The sequence below is a fragment of the Crocuta crocuta genome, unplaced genomic scaffold (genome assembly GCF_008692635.1).
Source record: "Crocuta crocuta isolate KB4526 unplaced genomic scaffold, BGI_CrCroc_1.0 scaffold282, whole genome shotgun sequence".
Taxonomy (NCBI): Eukaryota; Metazoa; Chordata; class Mammalia; order Carnivora; family Hyaenidae; genus Crocuta; species Crocuta crocuta.
Window position 1 is genome coordinate 7,149,233 of NW_027529174.1, and position 25,615 is coordinate 7,174,847.

The window sequence follows — 25,615 nt, forward strand, 5'->3', positions numbered from 1 at the left end:
TTTTTTCTTAGTCTTCTTGGTTTATTCGTTTTATCTTTACATTCTAACCCTTTATCGATATTCAGAGAATGAATGCCAGCTGCTGGGAGGATAATGGATGATATGACACTACTGATTTTTCCATGTAAGAAAAGGCCATTACAATGTTCTGGTAAAAGCTGTGCTTTAAGAGTTTCCTTTTAAGCTCTGGCAGCAATTACTACTGGGGTCAGTGGTATCCACAGGAGTGATGACAGTTTTTCATACACATTATTTATTAAACAGTTTATTTTAAAACATCATTAAGAAAGTAGAAAGCAACTTCCAATAGCCATGTGGGATTTTGAAAGTTCTGGAAATCAGTCTATATAAGAGTATTTGCAGTAGTATCAGAAAGTAACAAGAAAGAAGGAAAGAAAGGAAGGGAGGGAGGGAGGGAGGGAGGGAGGAAGGAAGGAAGGAAGGAAGGAAGGAAGGAAGGAAGGAAGGAAGGAAGGAAAGTCAGACCAGGAAAGTAGGTATCAGGGAAAAATTAAGCCCTGAGAATAACAGATTAATAGTCCTAAGACCTTGATACAGACAGAGAACATTAGCATGGAGATTTCAGGAAGGAGATTCTGGGTGACTAGTGGCTGACAATTTTCAGATGAATAGATATCGAATTTTAAAAAGAGCTCAATGAGACTAGATGATATTATAATAACCGGGCTTACTTTGTAAACTAGGCTTTGTTCCAACTAAAGCCAGCATACATGATTTGTGACAGCAAGTAACTTGCTATCAACACTCCTGTCCTAAAATGTATTTAAAAAAAAAAGTTTTCTAAGAGCCTCATGGAATCCTTCTGAGAACCACCTGTATCAGACCCAATTCATAACACCTCATTTTTAAAAGCTACAACACCGGAGAAGTTGTAGGATTCTGTAAAGACCACGAACCCTCAAATGGTCTCTTAAAGACTGTTTTGAAATTGATTGTCTCATTTTTCTCAGGCTTTTGATTGTAAGTTTTAGAATACAAGAGATTGCCAAATGGGCTAGACACGCAGCTCACTCTGTCTGCCGTACGTGTGGACTGCGTTTCCCAACTGACAACGGCCGCATAGAGGCAGACCTCATAAAGTCTTCTTTTGAGCGAAAGCTGAGAGAGGAACACATCCCTACAGAACCCTGGCGTCCCTCTGCCCTTTCCCAGTGAACACTCCGCTGGAGAGCACTGCCACGAGCAGAGAGGTATGCCTGGCATCTGCAGTCAGACAACCAAAGGCATCTTCCTGCATGAAAGAGGCTATTAATAGTCACTGGCTACATTTAAATAGTACAGTTATTACCCTGGTTTAGGTACATTGTCATTTAAAAGGCTCTTTGACTTTTTTCTCTGGAAATGGACCATTTATAACATTTTCTTCTCTTTGGAGTTCGAACTGATCTAAAAAACCGCTTTTTTTTCTTCATTTAAAAATTCAGATTGGAGTCTGCTCACTGAAAACATTTCCCTGGAACCGGAGTTCTCCCAGTTAAATAAAAACATCTCAAAGGAATCCTTTAAGAATGTCTGCACTTCGAAGACAATAAAAGAGCTTTTACAAAATCCAAAAAGTTTCATAAAAGCATTTGATTCTGAATTAAATATTTCACCTCCCTCAACCCTGTTCAGGTCACACTCCAACCTCTTTTACAAATGTATCTACAAACATACAATAAAGGGTCTGCACACTGGCTCTTCCAAGCACAGTGGAATGAATGCTCATGTCCCTTAGGGAAAAATCGACCTCATTCTTGATAGAGCTGCCTCTTCAAAGTCCCTCTTCCAAATCTGAAGGAATATTTGCACTCCAAGTAGGGCACCCTACTTTTTTTTTTTTAACCCTTTGGGGGCCCAGCCATCCCTGAGTCCTTGGCTTCACAGCAGTCTGCGTCCAAAGCAGTTTCGTGTACAGATAAGTCGTCCTGCTCAAAAGGATGAGAAGGCGCTGACATCATTGCAAAGACAGCATCGGGGCCAGACGTAGCTCTTTTCTCTGACGCAGCGTCTGAGTGGTCAGCGTACGTAGGTGTCACCTGGCCCGTCTTTCCAGCCTCTCCCCACTTCTTGAGAGCTTTAGTCCTCTCCTCTGGAGTCAGTCTGTCAAAGTGCTTAGCCCTTAGAACTGGAGATGGAAACAGGGATCCCTGAAGAACTCGATATACAAACCTAGGTTACAAAAAGCACCACAGAGTTACAGTCACCTCAAATGCAGCATGGGACACAAAAAATACCCCCCAATTAGAAAAAGTAAAAGGGTCTGGTGGCCATTTGCCTTCCTGAGGTAAAAGGGAAAGATAAGCAAACTATAAAATGGACGCAATAACAATAGTAAGTTAATATTTGGAAAGCACTTGGAAAACAGTGAGTGCCCTAAGAGTGCTTGTCAAATACATAAAACAGAAAATCTTAGAAGTAGAGGTGCCAATAGTGCTAGATCACAGGCTTCATGTTAGATTAGATAAGCTGATACGTGTAAAGCAGACAGAGTGTTGGCACATAGTAAACATTCACAAAATGCTAGCTCTTAGTTCCCTGTGAGTACTGTGACACATTACTACAAACTTGTCCCTTTCAGTCCAAGCTGGCAGGGTTTATGCTGGTACAGCATTCTCAGAAACCCTGTGGGTATCCAATATATGTCATGTGGATTTACGCCATTAGGTGAGGGTCCTCCACAGATCTTTCCTATATGATCCCATCTCTTCCTGGTGGCTGTGGAGACGGTTGAAGGGACCCATAAGTCACAGACCTACTCTCTTTAGCGCTAATGAAAGGCTGTCTGGCTACACTGTTTGCCTTTTCTCTAGAGCACTGTCCCCAAAGCCAATCTCTTAATTTTAACAACTTTTAAAATCCAGATAGGCTGAGAATTTCCTAAATCTGGCTTCTCTGGGTTTAACAGGCCTTCTCTCAATCTCTTCTCTCACATTTTACTCTAAGCGGCAAGCAGAAACCAGGCCAAATCTCCAACCCTAAACATCCAAGTTCATAGCTTATAAATTCTGCTTTCCACATAACAGAATACACACTGGCTACGTTTTCTGCCACTATATTGCAAAGATCCCCTTTCCTCAAATTTCCAATAGCATGTTCCTCATTTCTGTCTAACTGTTCTCCACAATTATAGCAACATTTGGTTTGAGGCTGTCTATGTATTTTCTAAGATGAGATGGTTTTCTCAACCCGTGCTTCTCACTTGCTTCTGAATCCCCACCAGCAGGAACCTTAATGTCCCTGATTATCTACAGTCTGTTTAAAGAAGTCTAGCATTTGCTATCATGTGCCTCTAACTTCTTCCAGTCTCTGCCCATTATCCAGTTTCCAAGCCACCTTCACATGTTTAGGTATTTGTGACAGCAGCACCCATTTTCCCCATATCAAAGTCTGTTAGTTATTAATAGGGCCGTTGTACCAATTACCTTAAACTTGATGATTAGAACAACCAAACTTTATTCTCACATTCTCACAGTTCTGAAGGCCAAGAGTTCTTTTTTTTTTTTTATTACTATTAAGTTTATTTATTTTGAGAGAGAGAGAGAGAGAGCTGGGAAGGGCAGAGAGAGAGCTGGGAAGGGCAGAGAGAGAGAGGGAGAGAGAATCCCAAGGAGGCTTCGCACTGTCAGCCCCGCACCTGACTCAGGGCTTGAACTCATGAACCATGAGATCCTGACCTGAGCCAAAAATCAAAAGGCAGATGCTTAACCTATTGAACCACCCAAGTACTCCCTGAAGGCCAAGAATTCTGACTTCGGTTCCTGAACCAGTATCTAGGGGTTGGAAAGGCCATGCGCCTTCTAGAGGCTCTAGGGGGAAATGCAGTCCTTATCTCTTCCAGTTTCTGCTAAGTGCTGGCATTCCTTAGCCTTGTGGCCAAGGTATCTCTCGCACTGTGGCTGAAGTGCTTTCTCCTATCTGCTTGTGTCAAATCGCCCTCTGCCTCTCTCTCATAAGGACACTTATGATTGCAATTTAGGGCCCACCCAGATAATACAGGATAATCTCCCCATCTCAGGATCCTTAACCACATCTGCATGTGAGCAAAGAACATAGCATTCACAGGTTTCAGGGATTAGGGCATGGGTATATTTCAGGGGGTCATTTTTCTCAGCCTACCACAACCATGTTAGATAGAGTTGTACTCTTAGGGGTCTGGATGGATTTTTCTTTTCAGACTAGGACTTTGTAAGAATTGTGTCTTCATAAATCCTACAAGTCCATCTTGTTAGTTTTTAAGCTGAAAGCTTGTAATAACAGTGAGTAGTATAGAGGTATCTCGGTTTAGCAGTGATATATATACAACTATAGTTGTATATACTGTGTATATAGTGATATATACACAACTATAAACACCACAGAAGGACTCCAGTGGGTCTTTCCTACGCCTTTCTAGAAGGAATGCCCATCAGTAGCAAAGAGCTTATGCCCATGCTCTTATGCTGGTGTTACAAACTGGGGGTGGCAAACTTTCTCCTAGCGGGCGAGATAGTAATATTTCAGGCTTTCCAAGCCAGACAGTCCCTGTTAGAACTATTCACCTCGACTGTTGTAGTGCAAAATCAGCCATAGACAACACATAAATATGTCTTATGTTCCAATAAAATTTTATTTACTTTTAAAAACAGGCAGCGGGCCAGATTTGGCCTTTGAGCCAGTTTGCTGGCTCTCTTAAGGAATAGTCTGAAATCACCACGTGACTCTCACACCATGTTTACGAAGGTAGAACAACTCTTTGGCAAAGCGTTTCCAGCTAAACAGATCAATTTTATTTAAAAAAAAAAAAAGATAAAGAGCTATAGATTAAAAACCCATGTATACTTCTTAGTGATTTCCATCCCATACAATATTAGAAATTCAAATTAAACTAAAATGGGAAAGGTAACTGAACTCAGATAAAGGAGGTAAGTTTTCAGTGGTTATAGGTTGTACAAAGACAGATACTTGTCCCTCAGGATGCAGGCTCTCCTGTTTCCTTTTAGAAACACTCATTTTAGCCACTCAGAGTCCATATACGTAAGTTCTAGTTAATGTGATATGAGCAGCTTCAGGGTCACTTCTGCATGAAGAAGAAGAAGGAGAAGAAGGGGGAGAAGGAGAAGGAGGAAGAGGAGGAGGGGGGAGAAGGAGAAGAAGAGAAGAAAGAAGAAGGAAGGAGGAGGAGGAGGAGGAGGAAAAGGAAGAGAAGGAGAAAGCTGCTTGCACTCCATTTTCTCTCTCCCTCCTGGAGGCAGGGACGTGGATGTGCCGATGGTGAGTCATCTCCAATCACGCAGATAAGGGCAACACCAGTAGGAGACGGCAGAACAAAGGGACAGAGGAAAGGATCTTCATGTAACCTTGTGGGTGAAGCTGCCCCATCTTTGGGGAATGCCAACCACATCAGAATTTTCCATGAGAGAGACCTATCCTTTCCAGTTCGCTTAAACCACATTTGTTCTCTGGTAAAAGAGCTAATACACCAGTGTTTTACACCAGCACACGGGCTGGCTTGTCCACTAGTAGACAGGACAGTCAGCCATCCATTCTCGCAGTTGCCTGAAGAATTCTAAGTCTATGACTTTGTTTACTCTCTTGACGACAGGACACCATACCTGGGCAGAAGGGCGACACAGGTTGTGAGGACACAAACCAAGTAGAACACTGGATCCAGCATGTGCTCCTGCATAATCCAGTAGGGGTTGGATGGTGGGTTGCAAGTCACACACATGGCTCCAAACGCCAAGGCAAAGAAAAGATAAGACAAGATGCTACCAACGATGACCAGCATGTGGACCCAGGTCTGCAAGACAAGAAAAGCAGGGGAAATGATAGGGTTTCCCTGTCACTGATAGGGTTTCGTGCCCCGATGCACTCTGCTCTGTTGAAGGGACAACATGTCTAAGCAATGAATGAATAGTGTCACAAACCTTAGTGAACAAAACACAAAATACCAGAGACAAGAGCATCTTTTGTGACCAGTTCATATCACTGTTTAATTTCTGTAAGACAAAGTTAAATGCCAACAGGTTGATTCTGATGACTATTTTATTTTATATTGTCCGTATTGTCCATGCACCATAAGGTGTGTCTTTCTTTCTTTCTTTCTTTTCTTTCTTTCTTTCTTTCTTTCTTTCTTTCTTTCTTTCTTTCTTTTTCTTTCTTCCTTCCTTCCTTCCTTCCTTCCTTTCCTTCCTTCCTTCCTTCATTTTCCTTCTTCCTTCCTTCCTTCCTTCTCTTTCTTTTTCTTTCTCTCTTTCTTTCTTTCTCTTTTTTTCTCTTTCTCTCTCTCTCTCTCTTTCTTTCTTTCTTTCTTTCTCTCTCTCTTTTTCTTTCTCTTTCTCTCTCTCTCTCTTTCTCTCTTTTAATACAGTCACTAATTGGTCTTTTTCTTCATTAAGTTATACTTCAATCCTCAAACTTTACCCATTCACATGGCTCGTAGACATCGCTCACCAATATTCCAATTTCTTTCCATTGTAAGCATTTGGAAGGACTGCATTTCCTTGTCCCTTTGAGATTAAGTATGGCCATATATCCTGCTTTGACCAATGAAATGTGAATGGGAGAGATATGCAAAATGTTCAGGTTAGAGGTATGGGAAGAGCTGGTGTGCAATTTTCCATGCTGTCTCCTTTCCTTCCACGTTGACCAAGAAGTTCCCCCACTTGGGGGATAATTCCAGATGGTAAAGCTACAAGACACAGCCAGGGCACTCAGCCCCCTGCTCAGAGTACAAGTACCCCTGAGCTACCTGGAACCTTAGTTGACTTTACATGAACAAGAAACAAATCTTTTTCTTCCCATGGTAACCTAGCCACCTTTGTATCTATGGATAGTTTGGAATTTTTCTTAATATTGTTGTTTTAAAGTTTATTTATTTATTTTGAGAGAGTGAAAGTAGGGGAAGAGCAGAGAGAAAGGGAGACAGAGAATCCCAAGCAGGCTCTGAATCGTCAGCACAGAGCCGACGCGGGACTCAAACTCATGAACTGAGCCGGAGTCAGATGCTTAACCCACTGAACCATCCAGGTGCCCTTCTTTTTTTTTTTTAATTTTTTAATTTTTATTTATTTCTAGGAGAGAGAGAGAGATAGCATGAGCAGGGGAGGGTCAGAGAGAGGGAGACACAGACTCCGAAATAGGCTCCAGGCTCTGAGCTGGCAGTCAGCACAGAGCCCGACGCGGGGCTCGAACCCACGAACCGCGAGATCATGACCTAAGCGAAAGTCGGACGCTCAACCGACTAAGCCACCCAGGAGCCCCACCAGGTGCCCTTCTTAATATTTCTCTCAACCTGTCTTACTATTTAAGGAACTTCATTTAGAAAGAACAGATGACTACCTTAAATGTAATATCACCATTACCTATTATCATAAGTGCTGAGTCTAGAGTCTGATCTTTGTTACAAAGGGAAATTGACATAATCCGACATATGAAAGAGAATCACCTTCACATTGTGTGTTATTTAGTGCAGTGGGTACCCACCACCTAAAATCGCAGTGTATACCAGGGTGGGATAGGTTATGCTTTTTGAGGGGAAAGCACTGCCTTTGTTAATATTTTCTAAGGCTATAAATTTCAAACGAGATCCAATTCTCTCCTTTTCCCTCTTAATCCTGCAAAGTATTTCCCCAAGGTAGGTATCTTCACAAGCATCACAAAGGCTGCTCATTCTGCGTAAAATGTACAAACTGCTCAGAGCTCCTGATGATCGTCATGCCTCTAAAACAATGATTTGGTTTTTTGTTCTTTCTTTCTCAAATACCTTTCCTTCCCATTGAACCCTATTGCCTGAGTTTTCTTCCCTTAAGATGTGTGTTTGGCCAGTGAGATAGCAACATGATGGTTGACACATCTACATAAACTGATATGGTTACAGTCCAGAGATACTGGGTGAAAACAGACAGCGAGGTGGGGGTGGGGGTGACAATGAGATGGGGAGCCAGAGTGTGAAGGGAAACTGCTTCACATCCTCGCAATGGCTGACTCTTCCAGACAAGGGACCCTCTGAGGCTGTGAGCTCTAGCCTCCCCTGGCGTGAGAAAAAAATAATTAATGATGTGTCCTTTATACAGCAAACGCTGTTTTTCTTGGCACCTGGCTTTCACTTTCTTCCTTTTTAGTGCAGATACCTGACATTGTGCACAGTCTTGGTATAGTATCCTTCCTCTAGCCAAAGTCTAGGACTGAAGCTAAGGACACAGAATTCTGTCCTAAGGACACAGAATTCTGTCACCAGGGACTAAACTTGGAGTCCAGCAAGGCAAGCGCAGAAGGAAAATGACCAGAGCCAATTCAGAGCACAGCAATCCTGCCCATTAGTTTGTTTCCTGGAAGTCTGGAGCCACTCTCGTTCCTCAGGATGGCTTGGTTTGGTTTGGTTTGACCATGGTTCTTCAGTATATTTTTAATATCTTTTCTATTTGCTCTCGTTGCTGTTGCTCATAACCAGTGAACCCAAATGGCCACACTTGATCCGTTAGGTCCTTTGAAATGCTAATAATGTTAGAACCTACGATAATTCCTCGGGTAGCAATCAAAAGTGCCTACAAAATTGTTTAAAAATGAAATCAAATAGATATTAAAACAATGGCAAATATTTTAGTTTAGAATTCCCTTTAGTCTCCCTACTTGGTATTTTCAGATATTAACCTTTTACTACACTTTAGGCTTGTACAGTTTGATTATAGAAGGTTGTAAGCAAAGTGATGGCAAAAATATTCAGCTCTACCTTAGAAATTATTACAGATAATTTTATAATATGACTGCACGTAACATTTCAACTATAACCTCATTCAGCTCTTCCTGTTTGAAATGCATTCACTATGAGGATGGTAAACACACTCCAAACACTAGTTAGTCATTTAGTTATTGTTTACCCATTCAAATATTTTTAAGCACGTACTATGGGCCAGTCTTGTCCTAGATTCTGGTATAAATTGGTCAACAAAATATAAATCCTGTCCTCACAGAGATTATAGTTTAATGCAGAAGATAAACACAAGTCAGATAATTATGTAACTGATGAATAGGAAATTATTCTTAGGACAATGGATAAAAGCAAAAGGATGGCATGAGACAATGGATGGTTAGGGAAGGGCTCTTGGGGAAAGGAATATTTTTGGTGAGACCCGAAATACTATCTGAGCTGGGTAAAGTGCAGGGAACCAAGGGAAGAGTAAGAATACTCCCCTTAGAAGATACAGTAAATGCTAAGGACTTTATAAGGTAAGGAGCTCACTATATCTGAGCCATTGAAAAGGGACAATGTAGTTCCAGCCCATGAATAAGTGGAAATGTGATTGCAGGGAAAAGTAGAGGCATCACTGCATGAAGTCTTGTAGGCCACCGTAGGACTTTTCCATTTTATTCCAAGTACAGTGGGAAATCACTGAAGGGTTTTACCTGAAGGACAGCAACACGATAGGATTTGTGTTTCAAAAGGATGATTCTGGTTGTTTTGCAGAGGATGGCTGGAGGAGTCATGAGTAGAGGTTGGTGGTGGGGCACCTGGGTGGATCAGTCCTTTAAGCGTCCAGCTTAGGCTCAGGTCATGACTTCACGGTTCGTGGGCTCAAGCCCCGCGCTGGGCTCTGTGCTCACAGCTCAGAGCTTGGAGCCTGCTATAGATTCTGTGTCTCCCTCTCTCTCTCTGCCCCCCTTGCCCCCCCCACTCATGCTTTGTCTCTCTCTCTCTCGCTTTCTTTCTCAAAAATAAAAAAATAAAGTGGAGGTTGGTGGGGAGACTAAGGAGGCTGTATCAATAGTCCAGGAAGAGATGATAGGGTTTAGACTATAGCAAAGATAATGCAAATGGAAATGAGGGACTGGCATAAATAATCACAGAGGCAGTTTATTCTTCAGAGTTGGGTGGAATGTTCATCTGCAAAGGAAGGTTTACAACAAAGCTCTCATTATCTGTATCCTACACATTAGCTTTGCTGCAGAGAGCTACAGTGCAATCATTTTGATGAAAAGATCTAACTTTATCATGAAGTTAGCAAATAAGATAACAAAGACCCAGATTTAAGTGAACAGGAAAAATTCTGAAGGGAAGATAATATGTTTCTGTATCATGAAAAATTTTGTTGTGATAAAATCATCACTTACTAAAGTCAGTATACCAGGATAATGGCATGGCCCCTCTTCTTAGGAGTTGAAAGACATCAAGACAATCAAATAACGTTGGCCGTCTTGAAGAATATCGGCCATCAGTGGTTTCTCCAGCCTGATTCATGCCTCCATAAACCATCCATCAGGGATACCACCAAGGGGACCAGGTAGATATCTGCCACTTTCCCTGGCTGGCCATCAATCTCAACATAATGGCACTCAACAATCAACAAGAGTAGCCATGAATCACCCTTCTTATTTGGAATCATTACTCTTGTTAACATGTACCTTCTAGGCATGAAGGTTTAGCAGGGTCGCTGCTAATACAGAACACTTCCCCAAGCACAGTTTCAGCCTAATTCAGAGGCAGGAAAACCACTCACCAAACTGTTGCTTTCAATCACCAAGTGGAGGATAATGATGAACAGAGCAGCTGTGTTCAGGGGGTTTCCAAATGCAAAGATGTCGATGTCTGAGCCCTGGTAGGCCTACAACAGCACAACAGGTGGTGATGCTGGAGAGCTGTCACACTCCGGGGCGGGAATACCATTCCCTTATTCTACACTCAACTGTGCATGGAGTCCCTTCTTCAATAACGGGTCATTTAGGATAAACCTGAACGTTTCCAGAAGAGAGAGACTGACTCTCAGATAGGCCACCTAATCTCTGAACTTTTCAGCTGGAATGCCTCTTTATCCTGAGTCATAATTCATCCTCCCGGAGACTCTTACTTACTCTTCTCGCTCTTTGAGGTAGAGAAAAATATGAAATACGTCCCATTTAACAGAGCTGCAAACCTCTAAGGCTATCCTGAGTATATATCTCTGTTATATGTAAATATCCCCTCCTCTCCTATGTACATGTCCTCAAGTCCTTAAAGTATTCTTTGAATGACACTATTTTCTGACATTTCACAATTCTACTGGTTCTCTTTTGCTTACACTTCAGATCGCCTTATCTGCATTCTTCGTGAAATGCAGTAAACCCGGGATATTCAAGCTGGGCAAATTCAAGTCATTTTATTTAAACAAATAACTAAAGAATACAAAGTGTTAACTTAGAGACTATAACCTTTTTCTTTCTTAACACTGTGCTTTTGTTAACACCAATCTATGATCAAACTAGTGTTTTCTCCTGGATCGGGCTGTGTATGGTGGGCAATTACATCATCCCACTCTGTGCTTGGTGCTGGCACAAATTTTAAAATTCATTTTTACACATTCTTTCTTTAGTCACCTTTCTTCTATTCCTCACCTGTAACACAGGGTTTGTTTTTGTTTTTGTTGTTTTGTTTTGTTTTAGTTTTGGAGAGATTATGAATAAGAACTTAAATTTAATGCTATGACTATCATCCCAATGCTCACTAATAATAGATTTCATATTCTAACTTTGCCTTTCTGGTTTTGATTCATCTCATTATATGCCTGGACTCTCAATTTTATTCAGGTAATTTACAAAAACTCTCAAGCAGTACAGGGCTAAAAAGGAGACATAAGAGGAGTCAACTAGGTACTTCTCTCTAAACTTAATCCATTATCTAACATATCTGGTGGGGGGAAGGGCATTATAATTTAGTCAGCTAATTATCAACTTGATTATATGAGCAATCTTCCCTAATATATCTATTCTGTACACTTATATTGGCAACAAGGAAGCATCATTGATTCATTAATAACACACACTTTGAATGAACAGGGACTCACATAGTAAGGCACAAAGAAGCAGACCAGGCTTTGATAAAAGGCATCCAACAAGGTGATCCAGAAGGTAAGGGGCAAGTATGCCTGAAAACGAAACAGACATTGAGGAGGGATCAAGATTAAAATAGGTCAAAGCAAAGTCAAAGAACAACAGAAGCCAATACTTACTTTTGCTTCTCTGAGAAGACTATATTCCTTCATTCTCTCATACGCAGAATGGGTTGGGATTTGTAAACAGTGGTGAACAAATAAGGTTGGCAGCTGGGTAAGTTCACAGGTGAAAAAAAAATCCATAAAGGAAGTCTGTTCCACATGTGTCACTTCTATCATTTGACCAAGCTTGGGGCACCTGGGCGGCTCAGGTAGTTGAACATCCAGCTCTTGATTTTGGCTCAGGTCATGATCTCAGAGACATGAGATCATGCCGGGCACTGGGCTCTGTGCTGAGTGTGGAGCTTGCTTAAGATTCTCTCTCTCTTCCTCTCTGCCCTCTCCTGCTTCGGTGTGTGCACATATACTCTTTCTCTCCAACAAAAAAGAAATCTCCCATCACCATTAGAAATGACTGTACTGGTGTCCCTAGTGATTTTCTGGTTCTCTCAATGGAATGCAAACTACATACAGTGGGGCTTTGATTGTTTTAATTCAAGTGATTAAAATAGTACCTGGTACATATCAAGTACTCAATAAATATTTGCTGGATTAATAAACTATTCCTATATGGCTTTGCACATGTTAAACAGCTTCTTACCAAAAGCTTGTAACAAAAATAAAGAGAAAGTTCAAGCAGAGACACTAATCTCTCCTTGAAACACGTTTTCAAACAAGAGCCACCTCTGACGGAATGCTAATGCGTGTGCAGAAGGATTCTGAGGCTGCATTCAGCCCCAGGAGGAAGAATAGAGTGTTATGGTTTATCACTGATGTCTGCCATGGACAAAAGTGGTAACACATGTATTATATCCCTGCCCTACTCTTCTCTTTTCTTCCCATGTTTTCATTCTCATTTCCTTCCAAATATGAAAAGGCTGAAATTTCAACCAAAGTCTTCTAAGTAACAAAGTTTTAGAAATATACAAATTTTCCATATGCATTCTTCTACTTTTCAGTAGACTACACATAGAATTTTAAAATCTTAAAAAGATCTCTTCAGCCTCTGGAAAATCAAAGCAAAGAGGATTTGATATTTCTAATCTTACTACTATTATTTTTCCTTTTATTACACTGTTACTGTTGCTTTGCCCTGTACCTCTTTACTATTTCCTCCTTAAAAATGATGGGATGTTCTACTGGCCTTTCATCATCCAAATGTCCATAAAATCTAAGCAGAGTCACAATAAAATGATAGAAGAGAATGTAGTAGAACCAAAGTGGCAACCAAAATGCCGCTAGACAAGAGAGAACAATTTGGGGATAAACTAAAACATAACTTCATGCTTCTGGACGAATGGAAGTTGCTCAAAAATCCTAGAGCAAATAAGGTAAAGGCACAATTACTCCACAGCAGTCATGTGAGTAAGGGGACATGGGAAGTAGAGAAGGGTAAAAGATGAATGAGAGGCTAAAGAGATGAACTCATCGGATCTCTTGGAAACCAAAAGGGAAAATGTGGATATGAAGTCAAAGCCAGGAAAGATGGCTGTTTGGGTGATGAAAGATGGTTAACAGATGACTGCTTCTTGGGAGGGAAGCCTCTGCTACAGCCTTCCACATCATCTCCTTTTGGGGGAAGATTCTGAAGCCCTGGAGAGTATATTTCATGATGCTGAACACAGGAAATGGCCCAAGAATAAAACAGAATTCACTTGAAGACCAAGTTCAAAGAAAGGGTAACTCTTCTGGAAGGTAAACTCAATGAAATCCATTACCTTCCATCACTAGCCACATGCTGGGAATCTGCCTGCTATTACCATGTATTATAAAACTGGCCAACTCAATAGAACAATGTGTGCAAAGAACTGATAACAGGTTTCAACAACAGGAAACAATGACCTCAACTCTTCCAAGGGTAAGAACCAATCACAGTCTATACAAATGAGCTCTTAAAATGCCAGCTACAAAATTTTTGAATGTTCGCCCCCCTCACCTCTCTGTCCCCAATGGACCTGGAACTTAATTTAGGTACGGGGTATAAGAACCTTCATTAATATCAACCATATATTCCTACATCCTGGGAACTTTAAGTCAGCCTGGATTCCTTTAGGAAAACCCCATTTAGTTCCCTGATCTGAATGGATTGGAGGATATTAAAGGATTATGGGGATTTCTTCTCCCCTGAAAGATGAATGTGTGACTTCTCTGTGTTGGCCACTGCAGGTAGCCTGTGGACATTAAATTACTCCCCAGCCTGGAAAGGGAAGTTCATGTCAGAATAAAGATAGACTGAGCAAAATAAACACATTTTAAATTTGCGATTTCCTCAAATTTATGGTTAATTCTGGGGGGTAAAAATAACAATACTGAGAGCTTAATGTGGATAGAACTTTTTATCTTACTTAATCCTCACACCATCTCCATAAAGAAATAGAAGTGCAGGCCAGTTAAATAGTTTATCAAGGTTACAAGGCACAGAACCAGAATTTAAACATACACTCAGTATTACTTCTAACTGATTTGGGCCAGTGTCTTTAGAAGAGTGGGTGAAGCACAACACAGAGATTTCTTATGGTGGGCCTGATGTCTGTCTGTCCAGTGCTTGTATACAGTCCCCTTCTTTCCAATCCTGTCCATGCGGTTCAGCTCTGTCTTCAGGAATGAGAGCTGTCCCAGGCTTGGTCAAGGAGAAAAGGATATTACTAGCCACTGTGATAAACACAGGAAAAGGCATGAGACTCAAGCTAGGCCGATGAGCCCTAACTTGGACATTTAGAGTTGCTTTAAGAGTAACACTGTTCTGTCATCATTACCTCCAGGTTTTGCAGCTATGTGAGCCAATGAACTTCCCTTTGTTATGAAGCCAGTTCAAGTTGGTTTATCACTTGCAACTTAAAGAGTCTTGATTAACGGAGCCTTCCTTTCAAGACCAGACTATCTGCCTACACGGACCCCTCAGCTTTGCCCACTTACAGGTGTCCACAGACTCCTGACCCTCCTCAGTCCCTGTGATCCTGACAATGAACTTGTGAGTGCACTTTCGATTCTTGGCATTAAATAGCATTGTGGAGGCAGGGGGTGACCCAAGGACTGAAGTTAGCATCAGTGTACCTTCTGCCACACAGCATAATGGTGGACATCAGGGGCCAGTTCCAGAGTTCACCTGCACCAGCGATGAACACTGTGGCATGGCGGATTACTGAGGGCACCTTCCTGTGCCTAACCTTCCTCAACTATAGTGTGGATAAAGATAGCACTTACTTGTAGGGTCATTTTGAGATTGGATTTATGTATATTAAGGACATAGAACAGTGCCTGGCTTATAGGAGGCATTACAAAAATGTTCATAAGTGCTACATTAATTTATTATTAATTTTGTAGAAGAGAAATTAGAAAGGAAAGAGTTTTAGGCTGCCTGGGTGGCTCAGTCAGCTGAGCACCCGACTCTTGCTTTCAGCTCAGGTCATGATCCCAGGGTAGTGGGATCGAGCCCCACATCAGGCTCCGTGCTGACAGTGCAAAGCCTGCTTGGGATTCTCTCCCTCCCTCTCTCTCTCTTCCCCTCCCCAGGTGGGCTCTCTCAAAATAAATAAAAACGCTTTTACAATTAAAAAAAAAAAATCCTCTCTCTCTCTCCCTCTCCCCCTCTCCCCTGCTCGCATGTACTCTCTCTCTAAAAGAAAAAAGAAAGAAAAGAGTTTTGAGGCAACTAGCCCAATTAATCAGCAACCACAATACTCTGGATGGGAGGTAATGAAGGCAGTGAGAGAAGACTGGAAAGGAGACAGATCTAAATGATCCATGATAGACTGACAGGATGAAGGTCAGTTAAGGAGAGGCGGGCACGGTTTTAAGTAGAGGAAGCCATTCAGATCACACCACTAGTTTGCATGAGAGTAGAACCTGTAGAATTTGATTTTGGCTTTGGAATCAGGCTAAGAAGCAGTCGCACCCTGGCTCTGCCGTTTGTGTAGCTGCGAGATTTTTGAGGTTCCCCCTTGACATGTTTTGTGAAGATACATGAAATGGAATGTTTAGTCGTTTGCACAAGGGACAGCACAGTGAGGTCTAGCAAACACTAGACATTATTAGGTATAAGGTCTAAACACCTGATTTCTTCATTTAAGTACCTAAGGCCTTTCATAGTTTTACCTGTTCACCTCAGAAGCAAGTAACTTAATATCTGCCATGTTAGTAGAGATCTTTTGAAGCAACCATATAATCCAAATAGGTTTTTTTAGTGTGTATATATTTTGAGAGAGAGAAGGAGAAAGAGCACACACGGGCATATGCAAGATCAGGTGAGGGGCAGAGAGAGAGGGAGAGAGAATCCCAAGCAGGCTCCACGCTGTCAGCAGAGAGCCTTATGCGGGGCTTGATCCCAAGAACTGTGAGATCATGACATGAGCCAAAATCAAGAGTTGGATGCCCAACTGGCTGAGCCACCCAGGTACCCCCTAATTCAAATTGTTTTAAGTAGTCCTGAATGTACCACAATATTTGAGCTGGGCTGACTGGAGAATGCCCTGGCTTTGACAATGAATGTGTACTGGTCCAAGCATTTCTGCTTTAGCACCTACCTCTGACTTCTGCCCACTCTTGTAAAGTTCGGGCAGTTGCATGAGGGTCTCTGCAGACACATCTTTCTCCAAAACACCATAAATGACAGGAGGAGCAGAAGTGAAAAGGAGGTTGAACAAGATCAAAACCCAGTAGTCCGTCATGGATGTTCCTGAAAATCCACAAAAGAACTGGTACCAGAAAAGGAGGTTCACATAGGCCTACGGACACAAAAAGCGACATGTGCATCTTAGAAACAGCGATGTGTGCCGTGACCACACCAGCCACATGCTGCCATTTTCTGCCATGCAATCTCAGCCTCTCACTTGGCGTAGTTCTCTCACTAGAAGGCTACAACTTACCTTGGCGTCCCTTTCAGGTAAATGTTTCATTTAAGTACAACACATACACATACACACATACATACATACATGAACATGCACACACCACTTACTGTGTGGTTTTAGCACTGTCCTAAGAGCTTTACAAATCATTTCCTCAACCTTCCTAACAACTTGAGAATTGTTGTCATCCTGTTTTACAGATGAGGAAACTGAGGCATAGAGAGGCTAAGGAACGTACCCAAAGATACCTGTCTGGTAAGTAGCAGAGCCGGTTTTCAAATTGAGGAATCACTTCTACATGAAGAGACCTAGCCCAGTGCCTGGTATGTAGCATGCACATGACAAATATTCATTCTCTTGCTCTCTTGGTTTAAAATTATTTTTTTAGTGGTGCCAGCAGGGTGGCCAACCATCCCAGTTGGTTTTGGACTGAGGAGTTTCCTAAGACATGGACTCTCACTGCTAAACCTGGGACAGTCCCAGGAAAATCAGGACAGGTGGTCACCCTAGAGGCTAGACACCTACATCCTACTGTTTCCTCCAATATTTTTCTCAAACGAACTAAGTCCACTATATAGCAAAAGCTCTGTGCCCTCCAGCAAGGCAGGCCACAGGAAAGGGCACGGATTTAGATTTAGGGGTCACCTTCAAGCCTGACACTTCTTACTGCTTTTTTCACATTAGGCCATTTTCCTAACCCTTTGAATTTTTGGTTTCCTCATCTGAAAAATGAGAATGATACCACCTCAGAGCTTGCTATCAAGGTCAACTCTGAAAGTGCTCATGACCTGTAGAGTGCCTTACCTACATAGAGAGGTTACTGTTGGCATCTAGACCCACTAGAATACTTTAGGATAGGGGCCACGATCCTTACAACAATCCTTAAGTCTAGGGCCTATGGACATACACTATCCTCTGTTCCTGAAAATGTATTCATTTGGCTACATGTGTCTTGGAGAGTGAATTTATAGTCTTCGTCAGTATCTCCAAAGTTGTCTAAGATCCAAGAACCACAGTCTCAGATCCAAGAACCACAGTCTCAGATAAGTTACTTGAATGGCTTCTGGTGCTGGACCTTTTTCTGCATAGTTTATAAAGCATTCACTGTTTTGCTAGATACAGAAGAAGTAGAAATAAATTGGGAGGCTATCAGTGGGAATGGGCATCAAGGGTTCCACAGCAGAAAGACAGCTTTCTGTCTTTGTTCCCTGGTGACAGATTACACATTTGGAATATCTGGAAAATCACGTACTGAAGTTATTTTTTTCCTAAAGATGATATTTCAATAGAGTGATGTAAATTTATATTATTATTAACACACTGCCTATGGACTTTGAAGGCTAAGAATAAATTTAGTCTAAAAATCATGACATATTTATATAATCACTCCACCTGGAAGAACTTAAGTGAAGCAATCTAAGGTCAACATGATCTTATAAAAGGGGAGACTGAAATTTAAATGGTATGTCAAAGACCAAAAGCTCGGACTTCTCATCAAATGCTGCCCCTTTAGGAATTACATAACCAAAATTCCATTCCCTGACCATCAAATAACTCCCAACCAGAAATACATTTTGCAGATTCACCAGAGAATTCTTCATTTGTGAGTGTTAGCCAGCTACAGGCTAACACATTAAAACTGGGTTTTCCCTGGCATCTGTGCCTTCAATATACAACTGGGGCATCAATTTTAGGAGAGCAGGTATTTTTTGGTATCTCCTGTAAAGTGGAAGCAAACCTTTTCATTCTCTACTGACAGACACCATTAAACATTTCATAATTCTGGTTGTCACTACCTTTTCATGGAAGGTCAAAAATTAGGTCTTAAATGAATCAGACAGGACTTAATTGAATTTAAAAGCATAGGGAATAGAAAACGCCAGCAGATGGACAAGCCTAGCAGTTTGCTGTCAGCAGCTGAAATGCAGCACATTCCCAGATTATTTCTGGTGAGGCGGTAGGAGCGCTCCCGGCTGCTCCCCAAACATCACCAAGCAAAGCTGCTTAACTCAGGGCACTTCCTCCTCATCCCTTATGGTAGCAGAATAAGAAAGTGCAAAGGGGGAAGGGACAGATTGTCTGGAGCTACATACCACGTTCTTGTAGAAGAAGTACAGAATCATGTTGGAAAGCCTTGTATAGCACCAGTGCCCGTGGACAAGGAGGAGCTTGGTAAGATGCTTAAACTGAGAAATGGCAAAATCACTGGCCATCACAGCCTGCAGAGACAAGGGGAAGAGCATGCCACCTTGAGCAATCCAATGTGTTAAAACAGACACAAAATGGCGGCCTGGCTGCCATCAGGCTCCAACTGGTCCAATCTGTTGTTTAGCAGACCAAACCAACCAAAACAAAACAAAACTCATGAACTCAGAGCCTTAAATGGTCTGGCTGGAGTTACTATGCAACTTTCCATTCTGGTCACGTGAAACAAGACTTCTCTTTGGTTACTACTCCTGACACAATTTCAGCAAATGCCTAGAAAGCAGCTCCCGGAGCAGGAGCAAGATTGCCCTGCATTACAAGATGCATCTGCTTCTCCCTCAGTGAGAAAAATACGAGAAGTACTGTAGGCATGACACTATGTAACAACGTATAATGTGCCCGGCAATTTCTCAGCTGTAGAGAATGTCATAACTTACAATTCTCTGGAAACCTGAAGCCTCTATCCTATCTTCCCCTAACAGCATTTGCTCCATACATGAAAAGTAGGCTTTGGATAAGCTTTTATCTGAATTTGGTACCTAAAACACTATCCGATGTGCACACATGTATGCACACTCACATACAAATCGCACCCCTCCCTCACCTCATTCTCAAATATCATCTTCCTCCTTCCCTCTTGAGGTCTGTAGGTCTTTTATTCAAACCTTAGTAGCTCTCATCAGTGTCAAAAATCACACAGCTAGAATAAACTGAGGGCTGCTGGAGGGGAGGTAGGTGGGGTTGGGCTAAAGGGGTGCTGGGCATTAAGGAGGGCACTTTTTGGGAGGAGCACTGGGTGCCATATGTAAGAGACGAATCACTGGGTTCTATTCCTGAAGCCAAGACTACAGTATATGTTGACTAACTTGAATTTAAATTAATAAAATAAAACCATAAGAAAATATCTTTAAAATTATAAAAAAAAGTCACAGCTATTACAAGGTTAAATATATATATTTTTTATGTTCTAGATGAGCTATATTTTTTAAACTGAACAAGGGAACCACATGGTTAAAATTACCCAGGAAAATACCCTAATACCCACACAGTAAATAATGAATGAATGGAGAGACACATTTCCTGTCTCCTACTCCTGATCTAGCCACAGCCAGCCTCACTCTACACCAGAGATTTTATCGTGAAAATATGCTGCCCTTGAGTAGGCAGGCGAAGTTCATGGTACTTGGGTGCACAATATCCACTCACCTGCATGCCTTCTTGACCGGAGATCCCTATCCCGATGTCAGCCACCTGAATCATGCTGACGTCATTGGCACCATCACCTTCAGGAGACAGGAGAAAAGGTGAGAAATGTATGCAGCATAAAGAACAGATATAGACTGTGCAAAGCAACAGTGACCACTCAAGCACACAAATCCTTCAAAGCTGATCCCGGGTCTGCAAGTTATGTGGAAACTAGTTAGAGAGAAATTAAATGTGGTCTCCCACTGCCATGAGGACAAATTCCAGACTCAACGGTGCCTTAAAATTCCTTCATGCTCAGGCACCTGTCTGATCTCCCCCTTTTCCATGCCACTCACTCTACTTTCAATTTTCTGGATCTCCCTGCTCCTTCCAGACACTGCACGTATGGTTTCCGTACCTACGACACTGCCCTCATCACCCCCACCTCATGTGGCTGGATTTCAATTGCTCTTGCCCTCAGCTTAGACGTCACTTCCTCTGGGAAATCCTTCTTATCTTCCCTTGAGATCAGATGCCTCTTCCTTAGACTCTGGCACCACTCTGTGTATCTACATATCTTTATCATACCTATCATGCGATATTATGGCTGCTATATATTTCTTGGTCTCCCCAACACATTGGAAGCTTCTTAAGGGGCAGTATTACATTCCTGCTGGTAAGAAACATTTGTTGTCCCCAAATGCCCACTGATCATTCACTGTTTTCTGGTAACAGTATCCTGATTTCCCTTGGGAACTCTGAGTCCACGTGATTTATTAGGATGAACCAAAACCCCCAGATGTAGGACGGGAACTGACCCGGGCCTAGACAATTAACATCATCTGTTCCTTGGCCTGGGTAACTGGCTCAGAGATGGGCACCTGACTCAAATGATGTAACTGACGTGTCCAGGGCTTCTAGCCTCAGGAACATCTGGCTCTGGGGGCTTGAACAATTCATTCATTTATATGTTCATTCAATAAGACAGCTGAACAAAATTCCACTCTACTTCTGATTCTTTACTCCAGCAAAATGAAAAGACTTGCTGTCTTTTCACTCAGGTTGCTGATAGGATAGGATGTAACCTAGGAGTTTTCGGTGGCTGTAGCAGCACCCTGAAGGGAGAAGCTCTCTGAGACTGAAAAATTCACCTCCAGGTGAAAACAGAGACTATGAGAGATGGCGGAGTCCTCATCCTGTTATTTTCTGAACACTGGAGTAGATCAGAGCTTAATCTCACACAGCTTCTCTCCTTCATTTATACTCATTTTTTGGTTATCACATCTACTAGCCAGACTTTAAGTATCATTTAGACTTATAATTCCCGGATTTACATCTCCAGCCAATCCCTCATCGCTAAATTCCAGACTTCATATTGGTGCTGCCCCTGACACATCCCTGCTTAGATCTCTAACGGACTTGTTCATGTTTAACAAGTTTAATCAGTTCCTGATTCCCCTGCTTTCCTCGCTCTATCTCCTTTCTGTTCTCAGAGACAAAAATCTTTGTTTTCTTTAACTCCTTCTATCATATGACACATCAAATTCAACAGCATGCGTCACCAACTCCTTTTTCAAACCACGTCTATTATCTGACCATGTTTCATGTCTCGTCTGGGCCCAAGCCACCACCATCTCTTGCCTGAATGATTCCAGTAGCCTCTCAACTGGTCTTCTTACCTATGTCCTTGCACCCAACAGTTACTCTCAACACAGCAGCCATGTGATCCTCTGGACATTCTTCCAAGACCCCCTACCTCTTCAGAGAAAACCCAAAAATGTATAATGGTCTCCAGGACCCCACATGATTTGGCCACTGGCCACCTCTCTGCCCATCACTCACCTAGAAAATTCTTCCCTTTGCTTAACCTACTTTGGCCTTGAGGCACCCCAAATTTGGCCCATGGCCTTCACTTTCACTGTCCTCACCAGGAATGTTCTCCCCTCAGATCTCCCATGGCTCCTAATCGTTCTCTTCAGGTATCTGCCCACATGCAACCTTCTCATTGAGACTGTCTCTGAAAAACAGTTAAGCTAGCAGCCCCCTCCTCCCCTGGTGCTCTACATCCCCCGGCTCTGCTTTATTTTTTTAATAGCATTTGTCACTATCTGATGTATATTTATGGCTTTTTTGTTTCATTTCATTTTTTACTATATGCCTCCTACTGGATATAAGCTCCTTAGGAAAAATTACTTTGTCAATTTTATATACTCCTTTATCCCCAGTGCCTAGAAAGGTGTCTGGTACACAGAGGGCACTCAATAAATATTTGCTGAATGGATCAATAAATGATTTGTTCATGTCCCTGAATTTAACTTTTCTGAAGGTAGAATGCCTAGATTTTTCAGTTTTATAATTCAGTACATTTACCCTCCTTAACTTAGATGATTTGGGGCTCTCACGCATAAGCCAAGTCCTAGTATGTTATTTTCTGCATCACATCCCTACCACATGGTTCAAAGCAGGTGGACAAATAGGTGATGAAGGGAAGAGGGGAAAGAGTGGAGGATAGGGAGTAAGCAGGGAGAAAAGGGAGAAAGTAAGCCGGGGAGGGAAAGGATGGACAGACAGAAGGGTAAACAGAAGTACAGACGGAAGGATGGAGCAGAAGTCAGCCCCTGGCGTGGCACGAAAGTGAGAAGCACAGGGCGGGGCTCCCTCCCCACTCACCGATGGCCAGCGTCATCACCTGGAGATGGCTGCGTACCAATTTCACTACCTCGCTTTTCTGCAGGGGGGTGGCCCGGCAGCAGACCACAGCGTGGCAGCAGGCAGTCAGCTCCAGGAACTGCCTCTGCAAACTCTCCTGCAGAGCGAACTCCAGGGTCTTCCCATTGATGATGAGCCCGGCCCGCAGCCCTGAGTCCTGTGTGGCTGGGGACTCTTGTAAACCCTCCCTTAACGATGCTTGCTCTGGAGAGTCCGGACTCTTCTGCTGAAGTTCTTTCAAAATTGTGCTCATCAGCATCTCACAGGCATCCTTGAAACAAGAGGCAAAGACGGTTGGTCTTAGGGCTCCCTTGGCGGCCATACCCAGCTAAATCTATCATTGTCGGTCTTTCGCAACTGCTGTGTAAAGGCAACCACAGGTACTTCCTCAACCCCAGTTACTTTTGAAGACCCCCCAGCTTTTCCACAGAGATTTCTGTGTGTATGTGGGGATCAGTTAATAGGATGGAAGAGACCTCTCATCCCCAATTCTACAACTGAGAATAGCTGAGAATTTCTTTACTTGTACAATTTAACCTTCTCAAAACAGGAACTCCCCAAGAGTTCTTTGGTCTTTTTCTACCATTTACTATTTGTTTGACTTCAGGAAAATTATGTAACCCCTCTGAGCCTCAGCTTTCTCGTCTGAAAAATGCAAATGTCTACATATCATAACATCACTGTGAAGAAGTGGAATAATGTGTGTACAGCTCCTAGTGTCAGGCATGGAACAGAATTTGAAAAACAATAGTTAACTATTTTTATCTTCTTTTGGACTCAACACTCCTCATTCACTAAGTATTTGTTGAGAAACCACGTTAGACTAGAAAACATCCTAGGCACTCACTAGGATTGGTCAACACACGTAAGAAGATTACTGCTCTCACGGGGCTTACGTTCTGGTTGGGATGTTTTCAGTGGTGCTGGTCATGTGTGGTGGGTGTACATCCCTCCACTCTCTTTACCCCATGTAGGTAAAAAGTTCCATAAAGACACATATTGTTTTTAATTTACTTTTGAAGACTTCCCAATGCCTAAGAGAGGGCCACATCAGACATTCAATGAATACTCACTGGATGGATTCTAATCAAGAAGACTGACAACAAAATTATCCAGAAATTACGGTGTCAAGTGACCCCTCAGGACAGAGCCTAACAAAATCCAGGAGCATTGCATTTAAGTTTAGACATTAAGACTCAAAGAATAAGAAAAGACTGAAAGAGTTGATTCATAAGAGAGCCCCTCACTCACAGGTCATTCATTCTTATTTCAGATACTGTTTAATCAAGCATTTCTCAACCCACAACAAAACAAAATGCATAGGAAAGAAGTAAATATGGGTACATAGCTGACATGAGGACTTACTAACTACATAAGCGACAGACAAGAGATACAACGTTACATGGAGGTACCCAGCAACCTTTAGCTTAGGAACAAATCTGATCCCATACATGTCAAAAGCTTCTGAGGAAAAGTGTGCAAAGATGAATCAAATATGCCCTTAATAGGCTCAATATGTAATAGTAAAAAATTATTTTTAGAAACCTTCTAGAGTTTGGTTACATTAGGATGATACATGTAGAAGGTAACATACCCTTCAGTCTGAAAAACAGCACACCTATTAACATGAGATGATATTTAAGGTATTTGTTAAGTGAAAAAATACTTACAGTCCTATACAATACTATAATTACAGTCTTTGTATGCTCAGGGTGCACAGAATACAGTCTTGAGTGGAAGCCCTCTAAAATATGAACATAAATTATCTGTAGTTTTATGTTCATGGAATGATTATGGACATTCTTATCCTCTTATTTGAGTATGTATTTAGTTCTCTAAATTACATTTTCATTATAGAAACACACACACACAATCTTCATTATTTGTGGCTTCCATATCTGTGAATTCACCTACTTGTTAAAATTTATCTGTAATCCTACAATCAATACTTGTAGTGTTTTCATGGTCATCTGTAAACACTCATAGATAGAAAGATTTGAGTCATGTGATATGACTCCGGCTGAAACTGAACAAGGTGATGCTCTGTCTTATGTCAGCTCCCATACTGTACATACGTGTCCTTTTCACTGTTTGGTGACACATTTTCTGTACGTTTGTGCTCTCTGTTAATTTCACTGTTTAAAATGGCCTCCGAGCATAGTGCTGTCTACGTACAAGAAGGTTGTGATGTGCTTTACAGAGAAAATATGTGTGTTAGATAAGCCGTATGCAGGCATGAATTACAGTGCTGTTGGCCATAAATGCAATGTTATAATCCATATAATAAATTGTTTTTAAATAGAAACACACATGGAACAAGGTTATATATATTGATTGGTTGACAAAATGTTGTGACCAGAGAGGCTTCTGGGAACCTAATCCTACGCTTGGTTTAGTATTCACTAATACAGCATTTGCAGCAACTGTAAGAACCGAACCCCAAGAATAATAAGAATAACTACAGATGGATACAGATTATATAATACGTAATTCAATACAAAATGTATGCTTGACAAGTAATTAGCTGTGGGTACTTAGACAAATTACAACCTTTTGGAGTTTCAGCCTATAAAAATTAGGATAATTTTACCTGATCTGTATACCTGCTATAACTGTCAAGTAAGATCACATATAAGAAAGCCTTTTATGGATTCTAATTAACATGAAAATAAAGTTACTCTCAGGGAAAAAATTATAAATGAAATCATAAAAACAAAACCTAAA

General features: G+C 41.7%; 2 protein-coding genes across 2 annotated transcripts in view; one reads left to right on the forward strand and one right to left on the reverse strand.

Moving 5' to 3' along the window:
- Positions 1-1,569, forward strand: part of CORIN (corin, serine peptidase) — a 244,707-nt gene extending 243,138 nt beyond the window's left edge. The window contains exon 22 of the mRNA XM_077757822.1: positions 1,446-1,569. Coding sequence (XP_077613948.1) covers positions 1,446-1,499 — 54 coding nt within the window. The 3' untranslated portion in view covers positions 1,500-1,569. The remainder of the gene's footprint in view (positions 1-1,445) is intronic.
- ATP10D (ATPase phospholipid transporting 10D (putative)) overlaps positions 1,520-25,615 on the reverse strand; it is a 103,953-nt gene continuing 79,857 nt past the window's right edge. Inside the window, exons 16-23 of the mRNA XM_077757820.1 lie at positions 22,853-23,162; positions 20,204-20,280; positions 18,886-19,011; positions 16,469-16,669; positions 11,799-11,879; positions 10,479-10,583; positions 5,595-5,782; positions 1,520-2,172 (exon numbers count right to left, since the gene is read on the reverse strand). Coding sequence (XP_077613946.1) covers positions 1,842-2,172; positions 5,595-5,782; positions 10,479-10,583; positions 11,799-11,879; positions 16,469-16,669; positions 18,886-19,011; positions 20,204-20,280; positions 22,853-23,162 — 1,419 coding nt within the window. The 3' untranslated portion in view covers positions 1,520-1,841. The remainder of the gene's footprint in view (positions 2,173-5,594; positions 5,783-10,478; positions 10,584-11,798; positions 11,880-16,468; positions 16,670-18,885; positions 19,012-20,203; positions 20,281-22,852; positions 23,163-25,615) is intronic.